Source organism: Hyla sarda, chromosome 5, assembly GCF_029499605.1.
Source record: "Hyla sarda isolate aHylSar1 chromosome 5, aHylSar1.hap1, whole genome shotgun sequence".
NCBI lineage: Eukaryota > Metazoa > Chordata > Amphibia > Anura > Hylidae > Hyla > Hyla sarda.
The window spans coordinates 123,669,068-123,681,547 of NC_079193.1; the positions used below are offsets into that span (position 1 = coordinate 123,669,068).

A 12,480-nucleotide genomic window follows, 5' to 3' on the forward strand; every position below is an offset into this window, starting at 1 on the left:
GCTCCTTAAATCTTCCATCACGTATCTAGGGATCAAAATAGGGAAGTCCCTGTCCTCCCTGTATACCTTGAATTACCCCCCACTTTTCCAACAGATCTGTAACGAACTACAAAAATGGAGCCACCTGCCGATCTCTTTCCTGGGCAAATGTCACCTGGTAAAGATGATAAGTTTTCCTAGACTCCTATATCATCTGCAAACTTTACCTATTCTCCTGAAACACAAGGACATCAACACTCTTAATTCAGCCTTTACTCGTTTTGTCTGGTCGGGCAGGCGTCCTCGCATTTCCCTTCAAAAATTGATGCTTCATCGAGTGGATGGGGGAGTGGGTTTCCCCAATCTACGAGGCTACAATTTATCGTGCCTCTTTAGACATGTTCTGGACTGGATATACACATCCAGTTTTCACTCCAATTTTGAGGTGGAGGCGGATTACGCATCCCCCTGGAATTTGGTGTCCTGCTTACATTCTAAATTATCGAGCCTGCCCGCACATATAAAACGCTCTGTCTTGATTAGGGACACGGTGGTGACATGGCGGTCAGTACGCAAGGCCTACAATCTACCCTTTCTATTGTGTGGGGGGCTACATTTGTGGGGTCATCCGGAATTTCCCCAGGGTAGAGAGAATGCACTGTTTACTCAGTGGAAGCGCAAAGGGTTGAGCACAGCTAAGCAACTAATGCATCCTGAGTTAGGTCGCTGGTTTACCCCAAGCGAGCTCTTACAGCAATTCGACATGCCTCCCTCTCACTTTCTCCAGGTGTCGCAACTGATGATCTTCTGTACCTCTAGGCTCCGGGATCCGATTTCGGAATTACGGCCCTCACCCCTGGAGGATTTGATAGGGACGCAGCCCAAAAAGTTGTCTATTTCTACCTTATATAGATGTTTCAATGACCGTTTTTTGAGAGTCTCTAAACACACTCTTTTTGACAAGTGGGAAGCAATCTTGCAGGACCCCGAGACCAGAGAGCACATACTGGGAGGATGGACGAAGGTTAGGCAGAATGTCATAAATGAAAGGTGGTGGGAATCTTACTTTAAAATGATGCACTTTGGTTATCTGGGCTTTAACATCCCGGCCTCGGCAGTATTTCCTGACAGGATCACGTCATGCCCGAAATGTGACACTCCTGCTACTGATTTTCTGCATGGTATCTGGTCCTGTGAGAAAATTCAGCTATTTTGGAGGGAGGTAGTGGAATACATTTCCAAGTTTTGGAAGGTTAGCTTACCATTGACACAGTGTGCTCTCCTGTTCCAGTCCGTTAATACATCCATTACGGAAGGGACAGGCCTGCGGTCACTACCCAGGTTCATTCATGTCATACTCCTGGTGGCTAAACGTATAATTTTACGCAAATGGATCAAACCCATGATGCCGTCTTTGGCGGCAGTGGTGGAAGATCTCAAGGACTTTTTGGAAGTCGATAGACTGGACACGGAGAGGCATCGTGAGAGGGACGCTATGAAATTCTTTGCTAAATGGCGGACCTTCTTGGTTGCCCATTTCACTAAACCACAAATAGACTAAATTGTACTGCCGTTCCGTCACACGGAATGGTACTCTTTGGCTTCTCTCAGCAACACTTTGGGCCCACTCCGCCTTTCTGATGACAGGGGATGATTCTCTCGTGCTTCTATACTCTTCTCCCACAATTACCTCTTCCACGCTTCTCCATGTCTTCTTCTCCCCCCCCCCTTTTATTTTTTTTTCTCTACGAGTGTGGGTATGTGTGTTCGGATGGATGTCAGGTGTGGTATGTGGAGGAGGCCCCTGTGTGTGGGAGTGAGTGTTTTGCTGACAATCGTACTGATTTGTTTCACTGTATTTTGGATTGGGATTGCCTGTTGTCCGGCGATCTGTTTGTCCTCGAACGAGGACTTATATATCATATTTGCCTTTATGTCTGTTGGGTCCAGAGTGACCCTCTCTCTGATTGCACACCTGCCTTATTATCCTGATTGTTGTTTACCTTAATTGTAAAATTTTGAAAATCCTTTCAATAAACAAAGTTTGAAAAAAAAAAAAAGAACAATACTGACACTAAATGGGAGACTTTTAAAAATATCTTAAATTTTCCCTGTAAGATGTATATACCTTATGGGAATAAAAGGGTCAGAAATACAAGAAAACCAATATGGATGAATAAAAATGTTAAGGGGTCAATAAATGACAAAAATAAAGCATTTAAATTACTAAAACAGGATGGCAGTGAAGAAGCATTAAAAAGCTATAGAGAAAAATGTAAAATATGTAAAAAAAAAAAAACAGATAAAAGCTGCAAAAATAGAGACCGAAAGACTCATTGCCAAAGAGAGTAAAACTATCCCCAAAATGTTCTTTAACTATATAAATAGCAAAAAAGGTCAAAAATGAAAGTGTTGGCCCTTTAAAAAATGATGAGAAAGAAATTATAAATGGGGATCAGGAAAAAGCAAATATATTAAACAAATTCTTCTCCACTGTATTCACTGAGGAAAATGAAATGCCAGGTGAAACACAGTGTGATAAGGTAAACTCCCCAGTACAGGTCACCTGTCTAACCCAGGAAGAAGTACAGTGCCGCCTACACAGTGCCGCCTACAAAAAATCAAAATAGACAAATCACCAGGTCCAGATGGCATTCACCCCCGTGTTCTAAAGGTATTAAGTAATGTAATAGACAGACCCCTATTTTTAATATTCAGGGACTCTATAGTGATAGGGACTGTTCTCCAGGACTGGCTCATGGCAAATGTGGTGCCAATATTTAAGAATGGGTCAAAAGGAGACCCCGGGAATTATAGACCTGTTAGTTTAACCTCGGTTGTAGGTAAATTGTTTGAGGGTTTCCTAAGAGATGCTATTTTGGAATATCTTGATAAAAATAAATGTATGACCCCGTATCAGCACGGATTTATGAGGGATCGATCCAGTCAAACTAACCTGATCAGCTTTTATGAGGAGGTGAGCACCAGACTGGATCAGGGGCAATCGCTGGATGTCGTATATCTGGATTTTTCCAAAGCATTTGAAACGGTTCCACATAACAGGTTGGTGCATAAAATGAAAAGGATGGGGCTGGGGGAGAATGAGTGCAAGTGGGTAAGTAACTGGCTCAATGTTAGGAAACAGAGGGTGGTTATTAATGGTACTTATTCTGATTGGGTGACTGTTACTAGTGGGGTACCACAGGGGTCCGTCTTGGGTCCTGTCCTATTTAATATATTCATTAATGACCTTGCAGAGGGGTTGAATAGTAAAGTAGCAATCTTTGCAGATGATACTAAACTCTGTAAAGCGGTAAACACTATAGAGGACAGTGCACTGTTACAAATGGATCTGGATAGGTTGGAGGTTTGGGCTGGGAAGTGGCAGATGAGGTTCAACACATAAATGTAAGGTAAAGCACATGGGGAAGAAAAATCCGGGCTGGGATTATGTATTAAATGGGAAAACACTTGGGACAACTGACATGGAAAAGGACTTAGGAGTCTTAGTTAACAGTAAATTTAGCTGTAGTGACCAGTGTCGGGCAGCTGCTGCCAAGGCTAATAAAATCATGGGGTGCATCAAACGACAAGGAAATAATTCTACCGCTTTACAAATCACTAGTCAGACCACACATAGAATACTGAGTACAGTACTGGGCACCAGTGGACAAGAAAGATATAGTGGAGCTGGAGAGGGTTCAACCAGAGTAATATGGGGAATGGGAGGACTACAGTACCCATAAAGATTATCAGAATTAGGGTTATTTAGTTTAGAAAAAAGAAGGCTTAGGGGAGACCTAATAACTATGTATAAATATATCAGGGGACAGTACAGAGATCTCTCCCATGATCTATTTATACCCAGGACTGTATCAATAACAAGGGGGCATCCTCTACGTCTAGAGGAAAGAAGGTTTCTACACCAGTAGGGATCGACCGATATCGATTTTTTAGGGCCGATACCGATAATCTGTGGAGGTTAAGGCCGATAGCCGATAATTTATACCGATATTCCGGTATAAATTATCGGTTATTTCTCTCCTCCTCCCCCCTCTGTAGCCGCTGCAGATCATTGATTTAAAGCGGGCGCTTTAAAATCAATGAACTGTAGCTGCTTTTGTGGTGCCAGAGACCGCCACCGCCACTTGCTTCTCTCCCCCTGCCTGTATAATGCCCCCCCTGACTTATAATACCCCCTGTCCTGTGCACCTCATATATAATGCCCCATGTCCTATGCCCCTCACATATAATGCCCCCTGAGGGTGCAGAACAGGGGGCATTATATGTGAGGGGCACAGGACATGGGGCATTATATATAAGGGGCACATGTCAGGGGGCATTATATGTGGGGGCACATGATGGGGGCATTGTATGTGAGGAACACGGGACATGGGGCATTATATGTGGGGGTCACAGGACAGGGGGTATCATGTATGAGGGGCACATGATGGGGGATTATATGTGGGGGCACATGACAGCCCACCGCTGTCATGTGCCCATATAATGCCCCCCTGACTTATAATACCCCCTGTCCTGTGCCCCTCATATATATTGCCCCCTGTCCATTGCCCCTCACATATAATACCCCATGTCCTGCCCCCTCAGGGGGCATTATATGTGAGGGGAACAGGACATGGGGCATTATATGTGAGGGGCACAGGACAGAGGGTATTATAAGTCAGGGGGCATTATATGGGCAGGGGGGGGCTGTCATGTGCCCCCACATATAATCCCCCCTGTCCTGTATTCCTCACATATAATACCCCCTGATATGTGCCCCTCACTTATATTTGCCCCCCTCACTTATAATTTGCCCGTCCATCCATACAGCGCCCGAGCAGTGCTCCCCTCACACGCTGCTACGTTCTTGTACTGTGAGTGAGAGCTGCAGGGACGTGATCACCGGGCGCCGGCGCAATGATGTGATGTCATCACGCTGGCCTGCCGTGGATGGCGTCCCGCGGCTCTCACTCACAGTACAAGAACGTAGCAGCGTGAGAAAGTTAAGGGAGTGGAGGAGCGTGACAGCTGACAGCTCCCGCTCCATCATGCTGTCAGCTGTCAGGCAATTGCTCCGCACGGCAAAACAAGGCGTGCGCATGAATCGCGGGACTTGAGTCCCGGCCTGAAGTTCAGTGCTGGGACTGTAGTCCCGCGATTCGTGCGCACGCCTTGTTTTGCGCATTATCGGCATTATCGGCTATATCGGCATTATCGGCATTATAGGTTAGAAGCCGATACCGATAATGAAAAAAAACATGACTATCGGCCAATAATATCGGCCATGCCGATAATCGGTCGATCCCTACACACCAGCACAGATGGGGGTTCTTTACTGTAAGAGCAGTGAGACTGTGGAATTCTCTCCCGGAGGAGGGGTCATGGTGAACTCTGTAATAGGAGTTCAAAAAGGGGCTGGATGCATTTTTGGAGAGGAATAGCATTACTGGTTATGTAAACTAGATTTATAGGGACAGAAGGTTGATCCAGGGATTTATTCTGACTGCCATATTTGGAGTTGGGAAGGAATTTTTACCTCTAGTATGAGGGTTTTTTGCCTTCCTCTGGATCAACTCAACTAAATAGGGACTTATTAGGGTTATAGGTTGAACTTGATGGACCCTGGTCTTTTTCCAAACTTATGAACTATGTTACTATGTTACTATGTTTCTGTTTGGTTTGTTTTTTCTCTCTCCTCAGAATAGCTTATCTCTTTGGCTCGCAGATACTGTTAAGTCACTTTCCTGTTTTGCATAATTTTGCTTTAACTACTTTTCAGGCCCTGTAGAATATACTGTACTGTTTTTTTTTTCCAGTTTATAAATGCTGCTTTTAAAACATTGTTGTCCCATTGGGTTAAATGTAGATTGCATTCAATGACATATAGTAGTGTTGGTGCTCATTAGTAGCTCCAGTAAAGTAGGGCTAATAGAGTACCAGGTGAAGGATCAGTCTGGGTACAAAGGGGGGTGGTTCATAAGGAGCCACTTGTCTCAAACCAGTGAAGCATCCCATACCTTTTTTTCTTTTTCCCACCTGAACCTGAGACTATTAGGCGGAATATATTATAGGGAAAGATGACGTCAAATAATGTTTTTCTAGGGGGGAATTAATAAGGATGACCATTATGATTTTGATTACTGATCAATATATATATATATATTGCAAATAGATATATATGCTAACATTCTGCAGGAAAACATTATTTTCCTTATGAGTCATTTCAGTTTGCTATTTGCCTGTAACTAAGATGAAGACCTTGGAAAAAGGCTGAAAGTTGGAAGACAAAATATTTGAAGAGATATAGACTGTGCAGAAGGACAAAGAAATCCGGAATTTTCCGGGAGAAGAGTGAGAGAGCAGCATAAGTGAACTTTGGCCAAGAAAGAAATGGATTCTTAAATATGCTAATATATACAGACGCAATACTCAAATAACCAATCAAAATATAATGATGATTTCGACGTGATAACTAACCTCCCCTATTTGTCAAACGTAAAGAACAATGTACTTCTGTGTAATAAACAGAACTCTTAGAATTCTTGGGGACAGCTACTGAGCTTCCTGCTGAGAAAGAGTTTTATACCAACTTTTTGTCTGGTGTATATTTCTTGTGTCCACACTCAGCAGTATACAGCTACAGTAATGCACATTTTAAGGCCTCATCAGCAGCCAACCTTTACATTATTTACAAGCCCCATTCATCCAGCTGTTGACAGCGAGCGCCGCTAACGCACGTAGCAGCTCTGCCTATAATTACAACTCGCACTATTTTTGCATTATTTGTGTGCTTCTTATAATATGTTCTTACTATGCTTGTCATATGGATTATATTCACCATTAGGTTTTAATGTTCATTGTATTTATTTTGTAAATTTTATTCACTGTATGGTGACCCCTGACCCCACAGAAGTTTTTTTTTTCCTGGGCTAATAAACTGTGTTTGTTAACTTCTGATAATATGCCTGACAAAGAGTCTGGTACGGGCTTGAAACTTTTGTTGCAATAAACTACTAGTTTTACCACTGTGGACGGCTGCCTTTGCATCTTTCCTGTGAGAAGAAGCACTAAAATTGGAGGAGAGGGAAGGTTAAGGAGGCGAGGGAGGGGGGAGAAAGAGAAATTTTTTTATGTAAAAAAATTCTTCCTATATTTCTCCTTTTTCCTCTTCTTGCTCTTTTCTGGTCTCTATTAGGGTGTGGTTGAAAGAATGCTTTTTTTTTTCTTTAATACGAAAAAGTAATTTTTTACATTTTCATTAGAGAAAAGGTATATATATATATATATATATATATATATATATATATATATATATACACAGACATATATATATATATCTTAGGGAAGGGGTTTAATTCACATTTATTATTTTTTTTCACTATTTTTTAGTCCCCATAGGGGACTATTACATGCAATCTGTAAACTGCATGCACTGATCCATTCTATGCCATAGTATAACATTGATCAGTGTTCTTGGTGCTCCATTACTACTGCCTGCCAAGGCTGGCTGTAGTATAGGAGTGATGATCAGACTTGTAATGGACTTCCGGGCATCCTCTCACCTGATTGGGAAACCACGATTTCACCGTGATGATCCCAATGAGCATCCCTGAGCTAACCAGCAGTTAATTTCAGGACTTTTAGACACCCCAATCAGCCACAGGTCCCGGCTATGATGTGTGTTCAGCTGCACAGGGGATACCGACCAGCAGGTATCGGGGACATTTGCACGAGTACAAATACTCGTGCAAATGTCCAGTATAGGTCTCCATACCAGTATCGTGACATCCCTAGTTATAATAATTTTTCCTCCTATATTAACTGTATTTTCATACAGAATAATGTACTTTGTATGACTTATCAAAAAGAGTTTGGGAAGGAGGAACTGCTCTGATAAAGGAAGCTCCGTCGGTTGGAAGGACAGGAGTTGAGCAGAAAAAAAAATAAAATAAAAAAAGTGTATGTCCTATATTTTTTTTCTCCGCTCAACTCCATTAAATTACCAGACATTCAATGGACCCCATTAAAGTCAATGGAATCCATCAGGACCTGGCAGTGTCAGACGTGTTCCGACCTATTCAGGTCAGGGCACAACGGCCGTGTGAACTTAGCCCAATATGCTAATTAATCAGGCTCTGACTACTGCTACATAATACCTAATGAGATACAAAGTAAATATATATATTTACGTGCTATAAAGCAAATACAAGTATGATGTTACAGAATATTAGGCCATTAGAGTAACAAATATAGGAAAAATACACAGTACCTCTATGGCTGTTACAGTCAAAAATAGGTCTTGTTTTGAGTCCTGAAACAAGGCATTAACTTGTGACGACATCCCAAGGAGAGCACAGTTTGTCACTACTGCGACAATCCCCATGGTTTCAAATGCCAACTAAAAGAGAGGAAATATTGCAAACTCAGAAGTATAGTAATGACAGGTATCTTGTACTATTAGAATAACTTTCAAAGTTCTGTGATAAAACATATCATGCTCAGAGCTCAAGTGTCAAAGAGGCTGTGCAGAGTTGCAAGATGCATGCCTTCTCCTTGCCATTAAAAATATAAAAGAGAGTGGGTAGATATTGGTAGAAGGATTCTTTTTAAAGCCTCTTACCCCAGGTGGTTGTGTGAACTCACACACAACAATGGACAGCGTAAAGGATTGTTAGAGCCCAGTCTGCAGCCTCCCAACCAAGTAGATAGAGACAAATGGACTTCAAAGGTCCGGTGGGTCTTTTGCGACGCTAACTCGGAACATACCCATCAGGTGAGTGTAAAAGATTTATTAAAATGCCACGCGTTTCCCCGCACATGCGCGGCTTCATCAGGAATGGTAATCACAGGAAGGGGGGGGGGGGGACTTATATACAAAGAAAAACAACTCTTTAACAACTTTTGTATCAGAAATAAAAGATTATAAAATTACAAAAAAATACAGGTTACCAATCATAACAACTTTTAGCATAGCCTGCAAACTCAATGTGGGAGGTAAGCAAATCTGTGCATAATATTTGTTTTATTTTGTGTAGTGTTTTTTGGTGTGTGAACACGCTCTGATTTCCAGGGGTGTATCTATTCTGTCTCTTGGTGTGTGAACACACTCTGATTTCCAGGGGTGTATCTATTTTTATACCGGACTCACTAAAGAGAATGTCTATATATTGTCACAATAGATGTCAGGATCAAATATGTTTTTTGGTGTGTGAACACGCTCTGATTTCCATGGGTGTGTCTATTCTATCTTTTGGTGTGTGAACACACTCCAATTTCCAGGGGTGTGTCTATTTTTATACCAGACTCCTTAAAGAGAACGGCTGTATATTGTCACAATAGGTGTCAGGATCAAATGTGAACGATCCTCAATATGGCTCAAATAAAAAAATAAAAAAATGTATCTTTAGTTTATAATTGTACAGTGGTCCCTCAACATATGATATTAATTGGTTCCAGGAGAACCATCATATGTTGAAACCATCATATGTCGAGTACATATGTCTATGTAAAAATGGTAATTGGTTCTGGGGCCTCGGAACCATTGTATGTTGAATACATATCTCTATGGAAAACTGCTAATTGGTTCTGGGATGACCATTGTATGTGGAGTGTATGGGGAGTGTTTAACAAACCAGGGTGCCACCAGCTGTTGCACAACTACAACTCCCAGCATGCATGTACAGCCAGCCATTGACTGTCTGGGCATGCTGGGAGTTATAGTTTTGCAACAGCTGGGGGCACACTGATAGGGAAACACTGATGTATGGGGTGTATTGTGTGTATATGTATTGTATGTGATGTGTGACATCGCATACAGTACTGTACAGTTCTTTAAATACCTTCAGGGGGGGGACAGAATGTCCTCCATGACGATCCTGCCGACTACAGCTCTATAGGAAAGGAAGGGGAGGGCAGCCAGCAGCTCATTGGATGCCTGCAGCAAGATGCTGCAGGCTATTGGCTATGGCTGCACTGGGGGGCGGGGCTTACACGGAGCTCACAGTGGAAGCCTGCGTGAGTTAGCAGGACAGCATGTGAGTAACAGGAGGCAGAACGGGGCACACGGGGAACATTAAACAACTATCTGTCAGTTGCTGAAGTTGTCAGCGCTGTCAGATAGCTGTTTGTATGATGGCCCGACACACAGCAGCATCATATGTCGAGGCTGCCTTCAACATACGATGGGCTCTGAGAGGCCATCATATGTTGAAATGATCATATGTCGAGGCCATCATAAGTCGAGGGGTCACTGTACTGTGAGATGTAGTTATGCAACAAGTGGAGGTACGCAACTACAACTCCCAGCATGCTGAGACAGCTGTTTGCTGTTTGGGCATGCAGGGATTTGCAGCTTTGCAACCTCTGGAGGGCTACAGTTTAGAGATCACTGCACAGTTATCTCAAAACTGTGGCCCTCCAGATGTTGCAAAACTACAAATCCCAGCATGTCCAGACAGCAAACTGCTGTGTGGGCATGCTAGGAGTTGTAGTTTTGCAAGACCTAGAGGGCCACAGTTTAGAGACCACTGCACAGTGATCTCCAAACTGTAGCCCTGCAGCTGTTGCAAAATTGCAAATCCCAGCATGCCCAAACAGCAAACAGCTATCTGGGCATGCTGGGAGTTGTAGTTTTTCAACATCTGGAGGGCTACAGGTTAGAGATAACTGTATAGTGGTCTCAAACTGTAGCCCTCCAGATGTTGCTAGGCAACTCACCGGCTTCCGTAGGATCCAGGGAGCCGTATCGCCTTCCTCTGCTGCCACCGATCCCCGCTGCTGATCGTTGCCTCCGCCGCAGTAAGTGGACTTCGGCGCCGGTCCCCTTCAGTTCCCCTATTCTGCCTTGCCTATTGTGGGTGGGCAGAATGGGGAAACCGAAAGTTAACCCCCCGATCTGCTGTTGGTCATCGCTTATAGACGACCAATAGCAGGGATGGGAGGGGTGGCACCCCTGCCACCTCACTTCTATCCCTGCAGGGGGATCGTGGGTGTCTTGGACAACCCCGATCCCCCTTATTTTCCAGGTCACCATAGACCCCTATGACCCAGAATCGCGCAAATCGCCCGGTGTGAATTCACCCTGGACATGTGCGTGAGGTGACTGCTGACCGATATCAGCAGTAACCCCGGACTTGTCCACTGACGTACGTGTACGTCTTTGGTCCTTAACTATCAGGGAGCTTAGACGTACGCGTATGTCCATGGTCCTTAAGGGGTTAAATTCTCACTGTAAGATGTATATACCTTATGGGAATAAAAGGGTCAAAAATAAAATAAAAAAGGGTCAAAAATGTTAAGGGGGCAATAAATGACAAAAATAAAGCATTTAAACTACTAAAACAGGATGGCAGTGAAGAAGCATTAAAAGCTAGAGAGAAAAATGTAAAAAAAAAAAGATAAAAGCTGCAAAAATAGAGACAAATAAAGACTCATTGCCAAAAAGAGTAAAACTAACCCCAAAATGTTTTTTAACTATATAAACAGCAAAAAGGTTAAAAATGAAAGTCTTGGCCCTTTAAAAAAAATGATGATGAGGAAATTATAAACGTGGATAAGGAAAAAGAAAATATATTAAACTAATTCTTCTCCACTGTATTCACCGAGGAAAATGAAATGCTACGTGAAATACAGCAAGAGAAGGTAAACTCCCCAGTAGAGGTCACCTGTCTAACCCAGGAAGAAGTACAGTGCCACCTACAAAAAATCTAAATGGACAAATCACCAGGCCAAGATGGCATTCACCCCCGTGTTCTAAAGGAATTAGGTAATGTAATAGACAGACCCCTATTTTTAATATTCAGGGACTCTATAGTAACAGGGACTGTTTCCCATGTTGATATGGGGTCATACATTTATTTTTATCAAGCTAGTCCAAAGTAACATCCCTTAGAAAACCCTCAAACAATTTACATACAACGGAGGTTAAACTAACAGGCCTATAATTCCCGGGGTCACCTTTTGACACAGGGAATTATAGGCCTGTTCGTTTAACCTCTGTTGTATGTAAATTGTTTGAGGGTTTTCTAAGGGATGCTATTTTGGAGTATCTTGATAAAAATAAATGTATGACCCCATATAAGCATGGCTTTATGAGGGATTGGTCCTGTCAAACTAACCTGATCAGCTTTTATGAGGAGGTGAGCTCCAGACTGGACTAGGGACAATAGCTGGATGCCGTATTTCTGGATTTTTCCAAAGCATTTGATCAGTACCACATAAAAGATTGGTGCATAAAATGAGAATGCTTGGACTGGGGGAGAATATGTGCAAGTGGGTAAGTAACTGGCTCAGTGATAGGAAACAGAGGGTGGTTATTAATGGTACTTATTCTGATTGGGTGACTGTTACCAGTGGGGTACCACAGGGGTCAGTCTTGGGTCCTGTTCTATTTAATATATTTATTAATGACCTTGTAGAGGAGTTGAAGAGTAAAGTAGCAATCTTTGCAGATGATACTAAACTCTGTAAAGCAGTAAACACTATAGAGGACAGTGCACT

The 12,480-nt window shown here is 42.7% G+C and overlaps 1 protein-coding gene across 5 annotated transcripts in view; it reads right to left on the reverse strand.

The window, feature by feature from the left end:
* Positions 1 to 12,480, reverse strand: part of ANO10 (anoctamin 10) — a 687,222-nt gene that overhangs the window by 313,991 nt on the left and 360,751 nt on the right. For 4 of the 5 annotated variants that reach the window (XM_056520224.1, XM_056520225.1, XM_056520223.1 and 1 more), the window contains one exon: positions 8,252 to 8,380. The exons of the other annotated variant lie outside the window; for it this stretch is intronic. In XM_056520224.1, the coding sequence (XP_056376199.1) occupies positions 8,252 to 8,380 (129 nt within the window). The remainder of the gene's footprint in view (positions 1 to 8,251; positions 8,381 to 12,480) is intronic. 5 annotated transcript variants of the gene reach the window in all.